The following is a 19,209-nucleotide window of genomic DNA, read 5'->3' as shown; positions in this document are numbered from 1 at the left end:
CTGACTTCAGGTGATTCTCCCACCTCGGCCTCCCAAAGTGCTGGGATTACAGGCATGAGTCACCGTACCTGGCTGAAAAGATTATGTTTTATCTATTAAATTGCCTTTTCATCTTTGTCAAAATTCATTTTACATGTTGACACGAGTCCATCTCTGGACTTTCTCTTCTGGGTTTCAATATTTTTAACTTTTCAGATTTTCTGTATGCATTATATAGATTCAGAAAATCTTAACAGCATTAATATGCTTTTAGCTTGGCTTTAAAATAATTTTTTTTTTTTGAGATGGGGTCTTGCTCTGTTGCCCAGGCTGGAGGGCAGTGGTGTGATCTTGGCTCACTCTCATCTTCACCTCCTGGGCTCAAGCAATCCTTCTGCCTCAGCCTCCCAAGTAGCTGGGACCAGAGGCACATGGCACCATGCCCGGCTAATTTTTGTATTTGTAGTAGAGATGGGGTTTCATCATATTGGCCAGGCTGGTCTTGAACTCCTGGCCTTGAACAATCCACCCACCTTGGCCTCCCAAAGTGCTGGGATTGCCGGCATGAACCACCGCGCCCAGCCTATTTTGAGATATCCTAGAAACTTTTTACAATGTGACGAAAGCATTTTGGTTTACAAAATCCATCCTTCTACTTCCTGCTGACAGGTTTGATGAAAAAAAAAGGTAACAACAACAACAAAAAAGGCCGGGCGCAGTGGCTCACGCCTGTAATTCCAGCACTTTGGGAGGCAGAGGCGGGCAGATCACGAGGTCAGGAGATTGAGACCATCCTGGCTAACACGGTGAAACCGTGTCTCTACTAAAAAATACAAAAATAAATTAGCCGGGCGGGCGCCTGTAGTCCCAGCTACTCAGGAGGCTGAGGCAGGAGAATGGCGTGAACCCGGGAGGCGGAGCTTGCAGTGAGCTGAGATCGCGCCACGGCAGTCCAGCCTGGGTGAGAGAGCGAGACTACATCTCAAAAGAAAGAAAGAAAAAAAAAGAATTATTTATACATTTCCTATTTAAACATATGAAGCTACAAGGCAATTACTCATTTCTAGAAGGAAGACTGTTTATGAAACTGAAATTCATACAATTAAACTATATTAAAAAATCAAATGGAAAAAAGAAAAAATAATATATCTCATCTCATACCCTACTTGATGAATACAGAGAGTTCCCAGAGGCTTTAAAAAAACAGTTTCTAAATCAGCTACGTTGAATATGAACAATAAGAAGAGAAATAAATAGGGACTTTAAGCTTCGTTCACTTCAAGGTTTGGAGAAGTTTAGCATTTTATGTTTTTATAAAGGGTTATTATATGGGTAGATTATGGTATATTAAGGAGCTAATTATCTATTTCTAGTGACACATATAGCCTTGAGTTCACTAGCCTGTAAACCTAGCTTTTATTGCAAGGATATATAAATACAGTTTCAGTTATCTATTGCTACATAAGAAACCCCATCAAACATAGTGGCTTCAAACAACAATAATCATGTGTTTTGCTCATTAATCTGCAATTGGGTAGGGCTTGGTGAGGATATGAGGAATCAGCTGGAGTGACTAGAAGACTGGAGGTGACTCCATGACTGGAGCAATAATCTTCTACAATTTGCTCAGTCACACATCTGGTGACCAATGCTACCTGAGGGTGTTGGCTAGAACACCTATATAAGTCCTCTCTGTGTGAATCTTGGCTTGCTTGCAGCGCGGTGATTGGGTTCCAACGGTAAAAGTCCCAAGAAATTGTGGCAGAATTAAAAGGCATCTTTAAGACCTAGCCTTAGAAATCACAGGTTTCTTTTGTCATACTCTTGGTGAGGCAGTCTCATGGCTTCACCTAGATTCCGTGGGAGGGCACATACATCCCACTATTCCATGGGAGAGATGGCTATTAACATCATATTGTAAAAATAGCATGTGGGAGGGATATTGGCCACCTTTGAAAATAGATCTACCGCAGAGTGAGAACTAGGTTAACACAAGTAAGCTGGTATCAAACAAGACTCAACACGTTATTTTTGTCATCGGATCAGGAGGTAACACAGATGTGATAAGAACTAGTTACAAACATTTCACAGGAAATATTTCCTCACTTAAATCTTCATACATTACTATATGCAAATGCTATACTTTTGCTGTTTACCTTCTTTTTGATTGTTCAGTCGCCTTGCCCTTGGGCTCTGTGCTTTGAATTTGGAGAGTGTTACATAGTACCACCCTTAGACACAAGCTCTGGGCTCTAGAACTTCTCACTCTGGGCTCCTTCCAACCACACTTTTTTCTACTGAATGAGGAGGGCATGAGACCAGGGGACTTGCTCACATAGGGCCTGCACTTTCTCTTTGCAGCTATGGGAGGTGGAGGTTGCAGTGAGCTGAGATCACGCCACTGCACTCCAGCCTGGGCAACAGAGCGAGACTCCCATCTCAAAATAAATAAATGAATACATAAATAATAAAATGCACAAAATACATTTTGCTCAATACCTGGCATTTGTTTTATACTAAATAATTTTAGCTATTGTTATTATATGATAAATGCACGATAAATGTTAGCCGCTTCCCTTCCCCAAGGACAGCACTACAGGGAAGGACAGCCATTTTCCTGAGGATTAGCCACAGAGGTCAGAAATGAGACTTGTACAGCTCCCCTAATTCCTATCTGAGTAACTCTGAGTAAATTATATAATTTTGATAAACTTTAGTTTTATAATGTATTAAATGGCAATAACCATAATTCCATCTCATAGGTCCATTATTATTATTATTTTTCTTTTTTATATATAGACACAGGGTCTTGCTATGTTGACCAGGCTGGTCTCGAACTTCTATCCTCAAGCAGTCCTCCAACCTTGGCCTCCCAACGTGCTGGGATTTCAGGTGTATACCACCACACTGGGCCTCATTGGTCCATCATTAATCTCTAATGGTATAGTGTTAGTGTAAGTGCTTTCAAAATAATAAAATATTATAGGTGTACATGCTATTGTGAAAAAATATGTAATTTTGATTTCAATTGTTTATATCGTAAGCCTCTTGGTTAACTCAATGTCCTTTATTCTAATAGTTTTTTTTTGGTAGAGATGGGGGCCTCACTATATTGCCTAGGCTGGAGTGCAGGGATGATTCATAGACATGATCATAGTGCACCACAGCCTTGAACTGCTGGGCTCAAGTGATCCACCTGCCTCAGCCTTCTGAATAAATGGTACTATAGGCTTACAGCACTGCACCTGGCCTCTAATAATCTGTAAACATGATTTTATTGTACTTTTTTTTAATTGAAGAAGTTATACAGAATGTGGTAATAACATCACATATTTATAGATGGATATGTGGGAAAAATAAACCTTACTCCAAAACAAAACACTGCAATCCTCCTCTCCTCCTTTTGTTTACGTAAATGGGAGCCTACTGTCCACATTGCTTGACATCATGCCTTTTTAATAATAATTTATTTTGGTAGGCCGGGTGCGGTGGCTCACGCCTGTAATCCCAGCACTTTGGGAGGCTGAGGTGGGTGGATCACCTGAGGTCGGGAATTCGAGACCAGCCTGACCAACATGGTGAAACCCTGTCTCTACTAAAAATACAAAATTAGCTAGGTGTGGTGGTGGGTGCCTGTAATCCCAGCTACTCGGGAGGCCAAGGCAGGAGAATTGCTTGAACCTGGGAGGCGGAGGTTGCAGTGGGCCGAGATCGCGCCACTGCACTCCACCCTGAGCAACAAGAGAGAAACTCCATCTCAAATAATAATAATAATAATAATGTATTTTTGTTATCATTCCATTTTGGTACATATACTTCATTTTTTATTTAGTTACATATTTTATTATATGCATGTATCATAATTCATTTCACTCTTTATGAGTGAGCATTTAGGTTGTTTCCAGCATTTGGTACAGTGCACACCATGTACATTTATCTTTATGAACATGTGTGAGGACCAGGCCTGGTGGCTCATACCTGTCATCCCAGCACTTTAGGGGACCAAGGTGGGAGGATCTCTTGAGCCCAAGACCACCAGGACAGCATAGTGAGATACCATCTCTACAAAAAAAAATGTTTTCTTAATTAGCCAGGTGTGGTGATGAGCACCTGTAGTCACAGCTACTTGGGAGGCTGAGGTGGGAGGATCACTTGAGCCTGGGAGGTCGAGGGTACAGTGAGCCATAATTGTATCACTGCACTCCAGTCTGGGCAACAGAGTGAGACCCTGTCTTTAAAAAAAAAAAAAAAAAAAAAAAAAGAGTATATATGGGTCTTTGAACACATGTACTGACAGATAAATTCCCAGGAGTGAAACTGGTGGTTTAGGCCTGGTGTAGTGGCTCAAGCCTATAATCTCAGCACTTTGGGAGGTCAAGACAGAAGGATTGCTTGAGCCCAGGAGTTCAAGACCAGCCTGAGCAACATAGTGAGACCTCATCTCTACAAAAAGTAAAAAAAAAAAAAAAAATCAGCTGTTCAGGAGACTGAGGTGTGAGGATTGCTTGAGCTCTGGAGGTCATGGCTGTAGTGAACTGTTATCACACCACTGCATTCCAGCCTGGGTGACAGAGCAAGACCCTGACTCAAAAATAAATAAATAAATAAAAATAAATTTTTTTCTTTCTACCCTGTTAACTGATGGAAAAAATAAAAATAAAATGAAACTGCTGAATTAAAGACTACTTTTACACCCTCTCACTTCTGAATACTACATTCAACAATGTAGGAATCCCAAGTTACACATTGAATTACATTAATTTTGGTCTTAGGTATACAATTGCTAATCAAGCTTTATATTTTACAAATATCTTGTTTGTTTCCTTTACTTTTATTATTATTATTATTTTATCTTTTATTTATTTATTTTTTTGAGACAGAGTCTCGCTCTGTTGCCCAGGCTGGAGTGCAGTGGTGCGATCTCAGCTCACTACAAGCTCTGCCTCCCGGGTTCATGCCATTCTCCTGCCTCAGCCTCCCGAGTAGCTGGGACTACAGGCGCCCGCCGCCATGCCTGGCTAATTTTTTGCATTTTTTAGTAGAGACAGGGTTTCACCGTGTTAGCCAGGATGGTCTTGATCTCCTGACCTCGTGATTCGCCCGTCTTGGCCTCCCAAAGTGCTAAGATTACAAGCGTGAGCCACCGCGCCCGGCCTCCTTTACTTTTAAATATTACATGCTGATGTCAACATATTAGGAAAATAACCCTCATAATCTTGCAACAAAGTAGGGATTACACCTCAGTTGAAAACTTTTCTTCATTTAACTCTGTTCTTTCCTTAGTTCACTTTAGGTTATTTAGCTTCAGGGTGTTATTAACAAGTATGATTTTTTTTTTTTTTTTAATTTCAACTTCTTTTCTTTTATTTTTTTGAGACGGAGTCTGGCTCAGTCGCCCAGGTTAGAGTGCAGTGGCAGGATCTCGGCTCACTGCAAGCTCCGCCTCCCGGGTTCACGCCATTCTCCTACCTCAGCCTCCGAGTAGCTGGGACTCTGAGTAGTAGTGCCTGTCATCATGCCCAGCTAATTTTTCTATTTTTAGTAGAGACGGGGTTTCACTGTGTTAGCCAGGATGGTGTCGATCTCCTGACCTTGTGATCCGCCCGCCTCGGACTCCCAAAGTGCTGGGATTACAGGCGTGAGCCACTGCGCCTGGCCTTCAACTTTTATTTTAAATACAAGGAGTACATGTTCAAATTTGTTACATGGGAATATTGCATGATGCTAAGGTTTGGAGTACTCATCCTGGCACCCTGGTAGTGAGCATAGTACCCAAGAAGTAGTTTTTTAACTCCCCTATCCCCAGCAAGTACCATTTCTGTTCACTTGTCAGATTCCCTCCTTCCTTATAATTCTTTTGTTTGTTTGTTTGTTTTTGAGATGAAGTCTCCCTCTGTCACCCAAGCTGGAGTGCGATCTCGGCTCACTGCAAGCACCACCTCCCGGGTTCACGCCATTCTCCTGCCTCAGCCTCCTGAGTAACTGGGACTACAGGCGCCAGCCACCACGCCCGGCTAATATTTTGTATTTTTTAGTAGAGATGGGGTTTCACCGTGTTAGCTAGGATGGTCTTGATCTCCTGACCTTGTGATCTGCCCGCCTCGGCTTCCCAAAGTGCTGGGATTACAGGCGTGAGCCACTGCGCCCAGCCTTTTTTCCGTCTAATTCTTGACAATCACTTAATGACTAATATCTGTAGCAAATTGGAAAGCAGATAATCCATATTTTAGATTTCAGATTTGTTAAGTGGATGCACAAAGAGTGTAAGTAACTTGCTCAAAATTACCTACCAAACAAGTGACAGCCTGAGCAAGGCCCTCATTAGTAATAATTTGCTCTTTAATCCATGAAACTTTATGGCATTTCAAACATGAAGAGAGAAATTACCAATTACATTTTCAGTTTTAATTATCACTTGAGAGAAGACATACTAATAATGTAATCCTCCCTTACATTTCATTTGGACATTATAGAAGGTAGCTGTTAAAATTAGAAACTAAATTAATAATTTCAGATGTCACCTGGAATATAACCCTTGGCAATAATTTTAAAAGATACATTCTTCAGATTTTTCATTGATTTATTATTTTGAGACAAGGTCTCACTCTGTCACACAGGCTGGAGTATAGTGGCACGATCTCGGCTCACTGCAGTCTCCACCTCCTGGGTTCAAGTGATTCTCCTGCGCTAGCCTCCTGAGTAGCTGGGATTACAGGTGCACGATGCCACATCCAGCTAATTTTAAGATATTTTGTAGAGATGGGGTTTCACCATGTTGGCCAGGCTGGTCTCGAACTCCTGACCTCAGGTGACCCACCTGCCTTGGCCTCCCAAAGTGTTGGGATTACAGGCATGAGCCACCGTGCCCAGCCATATTCCTCAAATTTTTTAAAAGCAAAGTTATGACTCTGTAAGTTATGGTTCATTTGAAAAGCACTCAGAATATTTTAAATTTTCTTCTGAGAAGGACATTAGATCTACCCCTGCTCTCAAGAATCTTAGAATCATATAGAAGAGGATGGGCCAGGCACGGTGGCTCACGCCTGTAATCCCAGCACTTTGGAAGGCCGAGGCAGGTGGATCACGAGGTCAGGAGTTCAAGACCAGCCTGACCAAGGTGGTGAAACCCCGTCTCTACTAAAATTACAAAAAACTTAGCCGGGCGTGGTGGCAGGTGCCTGTAGTCCCAGCTACTCGGGAGGCTAAGGCAGAGAATTGCTTGAATCCGAGAGGCGGAGGTTGCAATGAGCTGAGATCGAGCCATTGCAGTCCAGCCTGGGCGAGAAGAGAGAAACTCCGTTTCAAAATAAATAAATAAATAAAAAACAATATCATAAGGGCAATAATAGTGTATAAAATACCATGGAAGGACAGATAAAAATTTATTTTGGTTGAAGGAAATCGTATTAGGTTTAATGAAAAAGTTGAAATTTGAGTGGGATATAGGAGAATGGCTTTAATTTTTATAGGTAGAGATTGGATAAAGAGCTTTTCAGATCCAGAAGGAGCAGCATAAAGAGACACAGAGAGATGGGAAAATATTGGAGGCCAGGCAGAATTGTTAGTGATCAATAGTAATGGACTAAAGAGTAAATGACAAGGAGTTACTAGTGAAAGATAAAACTGAAAACATATTTGGTAGGCTGGGCATGGTGGCTCATGCCTGTAATCCCAGGGGGAGGCAGAAGCGTGTGGATCACCTGAGGTCGGGAGTTCAAGACTAGCTTGGCCAACATGGTGAAACCCTGTCTCTACTAAAAATACAAAAATTAGCCGGGTGTGGCGGCAGGCACCTGTGATCCCAGGTACACAGGAGTCTGAGGCAAGAGAATCACTTGGACCTGGAGGCAGAGGCTGCAGTGAGTCAACATTGTACCACTGCACTCCAAAGTGGTGACAAAGTGACAAAGTGAGATTCTGTCTCAAAATAAATAAAAAAGAAAAGATATTTGGTATAATATCATGGATGGCCTTCAGTTTACTAAAGAATTTGGTCTTTATTCTGTAGAGAATGAATACCCCTGAAAGGTGTTGGCACCATTAGCCACCTTCCTCCCATCCCCAGATGAAAGCCACTTCCCAATAAAATCATTATCATCGTCGTCGTCATCATTGTTGTTGTCATCGTTATCACCTAATCATGGATGTCATATTTTCACAGTCTTATTTAAAATCCAAATACAACTTTTAAAAAATTGCCATTTTCATCAGTTCTATAATATACAATTTAATAAAAACAATATGTTTGGGACTGGGCACAGTGGCTCATACCTGTAATCCCAGCACTTTGGGAGGCCATGGTGGGCGAATCACCAGATCAGGAGTTCGAGACCAGCCTGGCCAACAGGGTGAAACCTTGTCTCTACTAAAAATACAAAACTTAGCTGGGTATGGTGACGGGCACCTGTAATCCCAGCTACTTGGGAGGCTGAGGCAGGAGAATCGTTTGAACCCGGGAGGTGGAGGTTGCAGTGAGCCGAGATCATGCCATTGCACTCCAGCCTGGGCAACAGTATGAGACTACATCTCAAAAACAAAAACAAACAAACAAACAAACAAAAATACATATATATATATATATATATTTAACCTCTAGACAAATCACTTCATGCCATGCCCCCCTAGAATCTCTCTGTCTTCCAATCAGATTGCCTCCATTAAGTCCTTCCTAAGTAGAACCTCTGGAACTGTCACTGCATGCGGGGTTTTAAATTGAAGGAATAATTTATTTCAAAGTCTGAACAGTATTAGATTTAAAATCATAGTTCTGTTAAGATACTTTGTGTGAATGTAATTTGTAGAACACTCAGAAAAAAATGAATATTATGATGGATATTGCTTAACTGGTTTGGCTCATCTGTGCACAGAATCTTGACTAATATCCAGATATTAGGCCAGGTGTTTTTTTTTTTTTTTTTCTTTTTGAGTCGGAGTCTGACTCTTGTTGCCCAAGCTGGGGTGCAATTCTGAGATTTCGGTTCACTACAACCTCCATCTCCTGGGTTCAAGCAATTCTCCTGCCTCAGCCTCCCAACTAGCTGGGATTACAGACGTCCACCACCACACCCAGCTAATTTTTGTATTTTTAGTACAGATATGGTTTCACCATGTTGGCCAGGCTGGTCTCAAACTCCTGACCTCAGGTGATCCGCCCGCCTCGGCCTCCCAAAGTGTTGGGATTACAGGCATGAGCCACCGTGCCTGGCTGCCAGATATTTTTTATGACAATTCTTGGAAGAGGTTCTTTAATTTAGGTCTTTATGAAAGTAATAATGGAATTTGTAGGAAACAACATTCAAAGAATTCAAATAATTAAACAGATCTCTGCAATTATTAATACTATCCACTGGGGTTTTGATGTTATTAATACTATCCCCTGGGGTTTGGGTATGAAATTCTGTGCCTCTTCACTAGGAAGTCTCAATCCTGTCTGGATTTTCTTTCCTCCATATGTAGCCTGGTCACATTCTGAGTTCCACGTTGTGGAATTCTCTGCAATGTCTATGCTGAGGTTGCTAACATCCTTGTTTTAGGGCCATTATTATTATTTGTACATTAATCTTACTTGCTGCTAATGTGATTACATTTAACTTAAAGTACTAAGTTTGTTCATCTAATTTTGGGACTGTTTTTGCTTCTCTCGCTTTATAGTGTAAAACTTCCATACGTACCTGTTAGCCTGATAAAAATGTCTCTCTAGCCAGTGTCTTCTGTCTTGAATATGTGTATTTGGCCATGATCATTGCTTAGTGAGCTGTGGGTGATAAGAAGGACATTTTAAGTTACCGCTTCACAGGTCATTTCTTGATTAGGGTTTGGGCTGAAAACAGAACCCTTTGAGCAGAAGACTGGCACTTCTGTATCACATATGACAGAATCAGATCCCTTAAAGATGTACCCAAATTTAGAAAATTGGAGACAGACTAGCAGCCCAACAAGAAGCCTAAGAAGAATCAGTCATGCTCCTTGAGAATGGCATCGCATATGCCGGGCGCGGTGGCTCAAGCCTGTAATCCCAGCACTTTGGGAGGCTGAGACGGGTGGATCACAAGGTCAGGAGATCGAGACCATCCTGGCTAACACGGTGAAACCCCGTCTCTACTAAAAAATACAAAAAAAACTAGCTGGGCGAAGTGGTGGGCGCCTGTAGTCCCAGCTACTCAGGAGGCTGAGGCCGGAGAATGGCGTGAACCCGGGAGGCGGAGCTTGCAGTGAGCTGAGATCCGGCCACTGCACTCCAGCCTGGGTGACAGAGCGAGACTCCATCTCAAAAAAAAAAAAAAAAAAAAAAAAAAAAAGAGAATGGCATCGCATAGCCTGAAGAAATTGGAGGAAACACGAAGACCTGGTGATTGTCAAGTGCTACATCTGAAATTTATTTTTCCTTTTAATGAAATTAAGCAAACATTCTTTTGTTTTACCTGAGCAGGTCTAAAAACAGTTTTGTTCTTTTAAATGCTTTATTTCACTAGACAAATATGCAAGTTATTTATCTCAATAGTTTTCTTTTATAATGAATGGTATCTTGCCAGGCACTTGGTATTAAAAGCCAGACTCTTGGAAATGCAGTACTTCAAATCCATTAACCTTTATTCTACTCTTATCATAATAAATGTAGAAGGAACGTGTCATTTTTCTGCAGTGTATTATCTAATATATATTGGGCTTGTGTGACCTTTTTTTCTGATTGTCCTAAAAGATGCGCTTATTAAACTATTTTCCTACAAGTTTTATGAATACTGAATTTCTCTTCTGCTATCTGTCTGCACTTTAATTTCATAAGGTTATTTTGCCTTAGTTCATTTTGGAATTGAGCAAATCAAACAAACTCTTTCTGAGACTGCCCAATGAAATGACTGATAGATAATAATGAACATGAAGGAAAATGATAGATGCATGGTATTGTGATATTCCTTAAATTGTGTGAGCTTGTAGATTTCAGAGTAATAGACATATTTAATATAAATTATAAGGACTAATCACTTCATAATGCCAGTTGATAAGGAAAAATGTTTACTTTATGAATTTGTACCGCTGAGCTAAACATAATATCTAACAAGCCAATGTGCTTTAGTGCTATTACCTATCCAAGATAGTTACTAAGTATTTGTATAGCTTTGCTAGAAGTGCTTAGACAGTTTTTTAGACAACAATGAATATTTACTTTAAGAAAATATATATTTGTAAATATAAAAAGCTAAAATGTACAAGAGTACCAGGGCTGTTGACTAAATCAGACTTCTAGATGGACGAGACCTTGTATGCCAACTTAGAAAATCTTATCTTTCTGATAAAAACTTGGATGACTATATAGCTGACTTAGTTCTTTCATCTGACAGTACAAAATGTTTTATGCATGAATGCCTCTTTTATAGACACCTTCTTCAGTTATAAAAGAGAACCAGGAACACACATCCACTTCTAAACATTTGCATTTTCACATATTCTTGCCTTCTTCCTTCCTGTTTCAGAGGAAGAATTATCCTGACCTTGATCACATTCTCTCCTGCCTATTCTAGGATTTTGCTCTGTTTAGAAGGTGGTGTTGTTTTTCCCAATTCTTTTGTCTTCTCTAGTTATAGAGATTGGGGCAAGACTGAGCCTGACAGTGAGGTTAAAGAAACCCAGTTGATGGGGAGACAAGGATGCATTAGTTAACTATTTAGGAAATGGATAGCACTAATCCTATTAGACCTCTTAATTTTTTTGTTTTTGAGACAGAGTCTTGCTCTGTCTCCCAGGCTGGAGTGCAGTGACGTGATCTCAGCTCACTGCAACCTCTACTTCCCAGGTTCAAGCAAATTTCCTGCCTTAGCCTCCTGAGTAGCTGGGATTACAGGCACCCACCACCACTTTAGCTAATGTTTATTTTTTGTAGAGACATGGTTTCACCATGTTGGCCAGGCTGGTCTTGAACTCCTGACCTCAAGTAATCTGCCTGCCTCGGCCTCCCAAAGTGCTGGCATTATAGGCGTGAGCCACTGGGCCTGGCCTACTTCTTAGCAGTTTTTATTCTGTTGATCATTTCCTCCTTCCTGAAGCTCTTCTCATTAAGACTATAGATTACTATTGATATATTCGACAATTATATTAAACTCCCTCTGAAATAAAGATGCTTATACTAACTGAGCTTGAGTGTGTGTCAAGCTCTTTGACAAATTCTTTACATGTATTATTTCATCCTCCCATCCATTTGATGAGATAGGACGATAATCACTCTAATTTAAAGAAACCAGGCTTAGTTTGCTGAAGATCATGCAGTCAAGCAAATGGCAGAAAAGGGGGTTCACATCCACATGTGTTAGATATCAAAGCTTGTGTCCTTAAACAGTGCATGTAATACCACCTCCTCATGCCAGGTATCACGTTGGGGCCTGGAAGTACAGAGGTGAAAACACCTCAAATACAGAGATGAAAACACTCAGTACTCAGGGAACTATGGTATAGTGGAAAAACCAACTAAGCAGATAGAATATGATGATTTCAATAAAGAAGGTATAATTCAAAGCAGTGGGGGCCTCTGCCTGGGGACTTCAGCAAAGGCCTCAAAGAGAAGCTGGTGATTGAAGGAAGAGTAAGAGCTTGCAACCTAAGATAGAAAGGGAATATCAGAGGAAACGGGAATTGCAAAGGCTTGGAAGTAGAAAGCATATTGCATTTTAGGCATTTTAGGGAGTTATCAGAAGTTCTGATTGGCTGGAGCACAGTTTTGAGGGAGGTGGCAGGATATAAGACTGGCAAGTTGGTCAACAGTCGGATCCTAAAGAGTTGTACTTATTATCATGACTTATTCATGATTTTCCTACTAGTGTTCTTTAACATTCTCCTCCATCCCTTCCTCTTCCTTCACTTGTTCTTTAAACATTAATGTCAACCAGGGTTCTACTTTCCATCTCTGATTTTCATCTCACATATTTATACTTCTTCCCAGATCAATTATCCACTCCTGTAGCTTCCATTACTACCATACGTTGATGTCTCCTCAACCAGTATCTTTAGTGTAAACCCCTCTGTTGACCTGGTACTTTCATCTGACTTCCATAAATCTCCTCCTTTATGTCTTGTGGGTCCTTCAAACATAACATGTCTGTAAAAGTCTCACTATTTGGTGCCTACCCTCAAGTGCTGTTTTTGGTTTCTTTTCCTCTTTCCATCTTTTCTCCAATTTTACTCTTTCTGTCCAAGTTCAGGACCAAATTGGGTATAATAGTGTCCTAATTGGTATCACTCTCTGCAGTCTCTCCCATTTACAAATTCTCTTGTATACATTTAATACATCTGATCCTGTCACTTCCTAATGAAATCAGCCATAAATTTCCCTAATTGCCACATTCTGAGGTATTGAGAGTAGAACAATGCCTATCATATTGCCTGAAATATAACAGGTGCTCGATAAATGATTTAACCTTTTAAAATTGAAATTAAAGTCTTACATGTGTGGACTACATAGAAGGAAAACATAGAGTTTGGTTTTATAATGTGCTTTTAATAATTAAGGTATTTCAAAGCACTTGACTGTGTAACACATAACTCAAATATTTCTTGCCTAGAGATTGTGTTGGCAAATGGAAAAGTCATCATGCATTAAAAAAAAAAAAAAAACCTTACATTGGCTGTGACTATTAGAGGACCATCAAGGGTATAATGGTTCCCTGATTCAGAAGTTTTGCCTAGCTGTTGTTTTTTTGAAAAGTACTATGGAATGATCTCAGTATTTACGAAAATCCTCCACTCCATCCCCACCAGCATCTATTGGCTTCTTTTATTCTCTTGCTGCCGAGAAAATAGAATTCCTGAATCCCCAAGGTTCAGAAGCCCGTGTTTGCCAGCCACTCTCAGGGTTGAATACATGAAAGGTAGGAGAGAGGAAGGATGCTAAAGAAGGGGTGGGACAGAGATAGAGAATTCCTTTGTGTTTCTTGGAAGGCAGGTTGCTATTGTGACGAAGATAATGGAGACTCCTTTATCATCTTGAAGCTTATTAAAAGTTTGGCTGCCCTAGCCAGGCACGGTAGCTCACGCCTATAATCCCAGCACTTTGGGAGGCTGAGGCAGGTGGATCACTGGAGGTCAGGAGTTCAAGACCAGCCTGGCCAACATAGTGAAACCCTGTCTCTACTAAAAACACACAAAAAATTAGTGAGATGTGGTGGCATGTGCCCATAGTCCCAGCTACTTGGGAGGCTAAGGCAGGAAAATTGCTCGAATCCAGGAGGCGGAGGTTGCAGTGAGCTGAGATTGCACCACTGCACTCCACCCTGGGTGACAGAGCGAGACCCCATCTCAAAAAAAAAAAGAAAAAAGGAAAAAGAGTTTGGCTACCCTGAAGAAGGCATTGTCTCTACACACCTGGAAAAGGTCTGAGCTTCCAATTTGGAGTGTGGGAGAAGCAGAAAGTAAAGGAAATGATTCTAAAGTTATTGCTATTTTCAAAGGGGAAAGCAATAATGAAATTGTGAATCCTGAAATGAAAGTGCCACGATTTATTGTGTCTGGCTAGCAACTCATATGCAGGTGTGATGAAAATGGCATCATAAGCATTGGTAGAAAAGATATCAAAAGCAATTTATTGTTTGAGTAAGTGAGTCACCTGGGATCACACTAACCCAAAGTCATGGCATCTGGAGGAATCTTTTTTTTTTTTTTTTTTTGAGACGGAGTCTCGCTGTGTCGCCCAGGCTGGAGTGCAGTGGCCGGATCTCAGCTCACTGCAAGCTCTGCCTCCCGGGTTTTTACGCCATTCTCCTGCCTCAGCCTCCCGAGTAGCCGGGACTACAGGCGCCCGCCACCTCGCCCGGCTAGTTTTTTGTATATTTTAGTAGAGACGGGGTTTCACCGTGTTAGTCAGGATGGTCTCGAACTCCTGACCTCGTGATCCGCCCATCTCGGCCTCCCAAAGTGCTGGGATTACAGTCTTGAGCCACCGCGCCCGGCTGGAGGAATCTTTAAAAGCGAGTTTCTTCTAGAGGAGAAGTGCAAGAGCAGAGAGGTAATTTGCATATCTCACAAGCATAATTATCAGACTTCATTTGTTAGCCTTCTCAAATTTAATAGGAAAATATATAACCTCATAAAATGTTTTATTAACTGTATTAAACATCCACAGGCTTTTGACTCTGCAGTCACATTTTTCGAGCCATTTCTAAACAGCTGTCTGCATTTGCTATGTTCTAAATTGTTTCAAGGCAGAAAGAGACAGCTCCAGCCAAGATAGTTTGCAATTTATCTTGTGATTGTATTTTCTTTTTTTTTTTTTTTTTTTTTTTTGAGACGGAGTCTTGCTCTGTTGCCCAGGCTGGACTGCAGTGGCCGGATCTCAGCTCACTGCAAGCTCCGCCTCCCGGGTTTACGCCATTCTCCTGCCTCAGCCTCCCGAGCAGCTGGGACTACAGGCGCCCGCCACCTCGCCCTGCTAGATTTTTGTATTTTTTAGTAGAGACGGGGTTTCACCGTGTTAGCCAGGATGGTCTCGATCTCCTGACCTCGTGATCCGCCCGTCTCGGCCTCCCAAAGTGCTGGGATTACAGGCTTGAGCCACCGCGCCCGGCCTTGTATTTTCTTTTAACTCATCCTTACCTCTAGCCCCCAAAGCATATGAATTTGGACCACCTAACAATATCTCCTTGTCTCACTAACTCTCTCTGCAAATGATAAAGTTGTGGTCCAAAGTCACAGCTCTTTGATGCAAGATCCTGCCTAAAACACACACAGGCACACATACCCCCATACACGAGTGCTCGCGTGCACATACACATACACCTTTAGGGTGTTTCCACTAACTGTGGCTTAAATCATAAGTGCATTCACTGTTTACCTAACAGGAGGCCAGAAGTTGTTAGTCCCAGGATTGTTGGCTCAGTGGCTCAATAGTGTCATCGATGATTGAACCTTCCCTGATCCTTCTACTGTGCCATCCTCAAGTGATAGCACTGTCATCCCTTCTGGTCATGAGATGGCTGCCACAGTTCCAAAAATCACATCTTCATGTAATGGTGTCCAAAGCAGAAAGCAATGTTGGAGGAAGGTGTCAGGTGGTGGCAAAAGGTCTTTTCTTATGAGGGTGGTAAATCTTTCTTAGTAGCCATCTTGCAGACACTTCCTTTCTTCTAATTATGAAAACTGGGTCATGTGCTTACCCCTAGAAAAGGCCATGTATGGTGGCTCATGGCTGTAGTCCCATCTACTCGGGAAGCTGATGCAGGAGGATCGCTTGAGCCCAGGAGTTTGAGGCTGCAGTGAGCCATGATCACGTCACTGCACTCCAGTCTGGGTGACAAGTCTCTGTGTCAAGAAAAGAAAAAGGAAAAGAGAAAAAAAAAGAGAAAAAAGTTCTCTAGAAATAAAAAAAAAGAATGCCATGTATTGAGGCTGGGCTCATGCCATCCAACAAAACTAAGTTTTGGTTGGGAAACATTAGAGAAATATGTAACCAGTCAACAACAGCTGATAAACCTACACAGCTGGAACTAGATTGAATCATAGATCTCATGAACCTGGAATTTAGTTACTGGTTACTTGCCCCTGTTTACTGAATCTTATGTTCAGTTTCATTACCGCAGTGGGAGGGAGGAGAAGTAGTTTTCAAGTTCTTTTCCTTGAATTCCTTGCTTCAAGTGATCCTCCCACTTCAGCCTCCTGAATAGCTAGGATTACGGGTGCAAGCCACCACACTTAGCTCCTCAAGATTTTTTTTTGGGGGGGAGGGAAGGACAGAGTCTCGCTCTGTCACCCAGGCTGGAGTGCAGTGGTGCGAACTTGGCACACTACAGCCTCCATCTCCCAGGTTCAAGCAATTCTCTTGCCTCAGCCTCCTGAGTAGCTGGGATTGCAGGTGACCACCACCATGCCTGGCTAACTTTTGTATTTTTAGTAGAGATGGGGTTTCTATTGTCCAGGCTGGTCTCAAACTCCTGACCTTAGGTGATCCGCCCCCCTTGGCCTTCCAAAGTGCTGGGATTACAGGCATGAGCCACCGCCCCCAGCAAGATCTTTTTTTAATTAGCTGTCTCGTCAAGGACTTGGTATAAATTTCCTGGTTAATGTTTTTATGGTGATCAAAAGCATTGCCACCTAAGAGCATTTCTTTAGAACCTAGCAACAAAGGTCACATTTAGATAATGATCACAGGAATAAGCAAATATGGTTCTTGACAACTGATGAGAATGTGCGTTGACGGAATTTATTCTTTAGTTGATATGATATATGCATTACATTACTAAAATTATACTGGGTTTACATTTTAAAATATCTGTAAAGAAAAGGATTTTAATTTAATTTTATTATTTATTTATTTATTTTTTGCATCATAAATTTTATTCCCGATGCGGGACAGATTCCTTCCATCCCCAAATGAATCACATGCTGCCCTGGAAAGACCTAGGAAACTCTCCTACCATCTCCAGGGAAGTAGTGAGAAAGGCAGGTGCTGGGGACTGGGAAGGCTTTGAAGTTTCCCAGCCTACTTATCCTCCCCTTCTCAAGAGAGGATAGCTGTTCCCTATTATTCCTCTCATCCACTCATCCCTTAAAAAAAACCCACAAAACCATCATTAGTAAAAAAACAAAACCCCTTCAAGTATTCGGGGTTAGGGGTTCTGGGCTGGGACTTGGGGTTACAGGTCACCAATGAAAGAGGGAGGGGAAGAGGAGGAGGAGCCATCACTGTTTCTGCTGCAGGGCTTCCTTCCTTGCCGCATCCTGCAGCAACTGTGTGTCGACCTCGTCTGCTGGCAGCTGCACATATCTGACCACTGAGCCCCGAATGAAGCAGTTCTTCACTGATAACATGTGAGGATATTTCTCAGGGTCTGTGACACTGATGTCAGTTAGTTTGATGTTGAGATACTGATCCACAGAATGGAGGGTTCCACAGATGCTCAGGTCATTCTTGAGTTCCACGACCACATCCTTGCCCACAAGGGACTTGAAAAAAGAATAGAAGAGCATGGTGCTGGCGCAGCGGGCAGCGGGCCGGAGCAAGAAAAGAGCCGGATGCTGAGAGCAGGTCTGGGAGAACCGAAGCGCGAGCCCGCGCGTGGGGCGAAGGGGGATTTTAATTTTAGACCCTAAAACATTGAAGGGAATCTTAGACATGCTGTGTATCATAATTCCTACAATAACTGTTCTCTCACCTTTTCAGTTTGAGTACTAATGCTAATACAGGAATAATCTTTTTTTTTTTTTTTTGAGACAGAGTCTCATTCTGTTACCCAGGCTGGAGTGCAGTGGTGCGATCCCAGCTTACTGCAGCCTCTGCCTCCCGGGTTCAAGTGATTCTCATGCCTCAGCCTCCAGAGTAGCTGGGACTACAGGCACATGCCACCATACCTGGTTAATTTTTGTATTTTTTGTAGAGACAGGGTCTCACCATGTTGGCTAGGCTGGTCTTGAACTCCTGACTTCAGGTGATCTGCCCCCGCTTGGCCTCCCAAAGTGCTGGGATTAAAGGCGTGAGCCACCATGCCTGACCAGAAAAATCTTGAAAATGTGGGATTATTGATTCATTTGACAAATATATTTTGGATGCCTAATAAGTGTCAGGCAGGTTAAAAGTTTTAGGAATGCAACAGTGACAAAAACAAAATCTTGGCCCTCATGGAGTTTACATTCTAGTAAAATAAAGGAAGAAAATAAAGATATAAATATATAGACACACAGACACACACATACACACACACACACGCACACACACACACACACCATCCCATACCCATTAGAATGGCTACTATCAAAACAAAACAAAATCAACCTAAAAAATTACAAGTATTGGAAAGGACGTGGAGAAACTGGAACCCTTGTGCGCTACTGATGGGAATGTATAATAGTTTAGCCACTGTGGAAAACATGAATGTTGTTTAGAAATTAAAAATAGAATTGCTCTATGATCTAGGAATCCCACTTCTAGAGGGATAAATATACTTCTGGGTATATACACAGCAGAATTGAAAACAGGGTCTCTAAGAAATATTTGTCCACGGCCGGGCGCGGTGGCTCACGTCTGTAATCCCAGCACTTTGGGAGGCCGAGGCGGGTGGATCACGAGGTCAGGAGTTCGAGACCATCCTGGCTAACATGGTGAAACCCCGTCTCTACTAAAATTACAAAAAAAAAATTAGCCGGGCATGGTGGCATGCGCCTGTAGTCCCAGCTACTTGGGAAGCTGAGGCACGAGAATGGCGTGAACCCGGGAGGCGGAGCGGAGCTTGCAGTGAGCTGAGATTGTGCCACTGC

General features: G+C 42.0%; 2 protein-coding genes across 8 annotated transcripts in view; one reads left to right on the top strand and one right to left on the bottom strand.

Moving 5' to 3' along the window:
• Positions 1-19,209, top strand: part of ANK2 (ankyrin 2) — a 695,484-nt gene that overhangs the window by 8,890 nt on the left and 667,385 nt on the right. The window lies entirely within an intron of this gene.
• On the bottom strand, positions 17,274-18,029 carry LOC126955626 (U6 snRNA-associated Sm-like protein LSm2). Its single transcript, XM_050792448.1, has one exon. It carries the CDS (start codon positions 17,923-17,925, stop codon positions 17,638-17,640), a length of 288 nt encoding a protein of 95 aa, XP_050648405.1. The 5' UTR covers positions 17,926-18,029; the 3' UTR covers positions 17,274-17,637.

This window comes from Macaca thibetana, chromosome 5 (assembly GCF_024542745.1).
Source record: "Macaca thibetana thibetana isolate TM-01 chromosome 5, ASM2454274v1, whole genome shotgun sequence".
In the NCBI taxonomy this organism is placed as follows: Eukaryota; Metazoa; Chordata; class Mammalia; order Primates; family Cercopithecidae; genus Macaca; species Macaca thibetana.
The sequence above is the reverse complement of the archived record's forward strand: the minus strand, read 5'-3'. Positions and strand labels throughout refer to the sequence as shown.

What these genes read in the sequence shown, in the direction of transcription:
- LOC126955626 (XM_050792448.1), bottom strand. Translation starts at nt 17,925, where the DNA reads ATGCTCTTCTATTCTTTTTTCAAGTCCCTTGTGGGCAAGGATGTGGTC.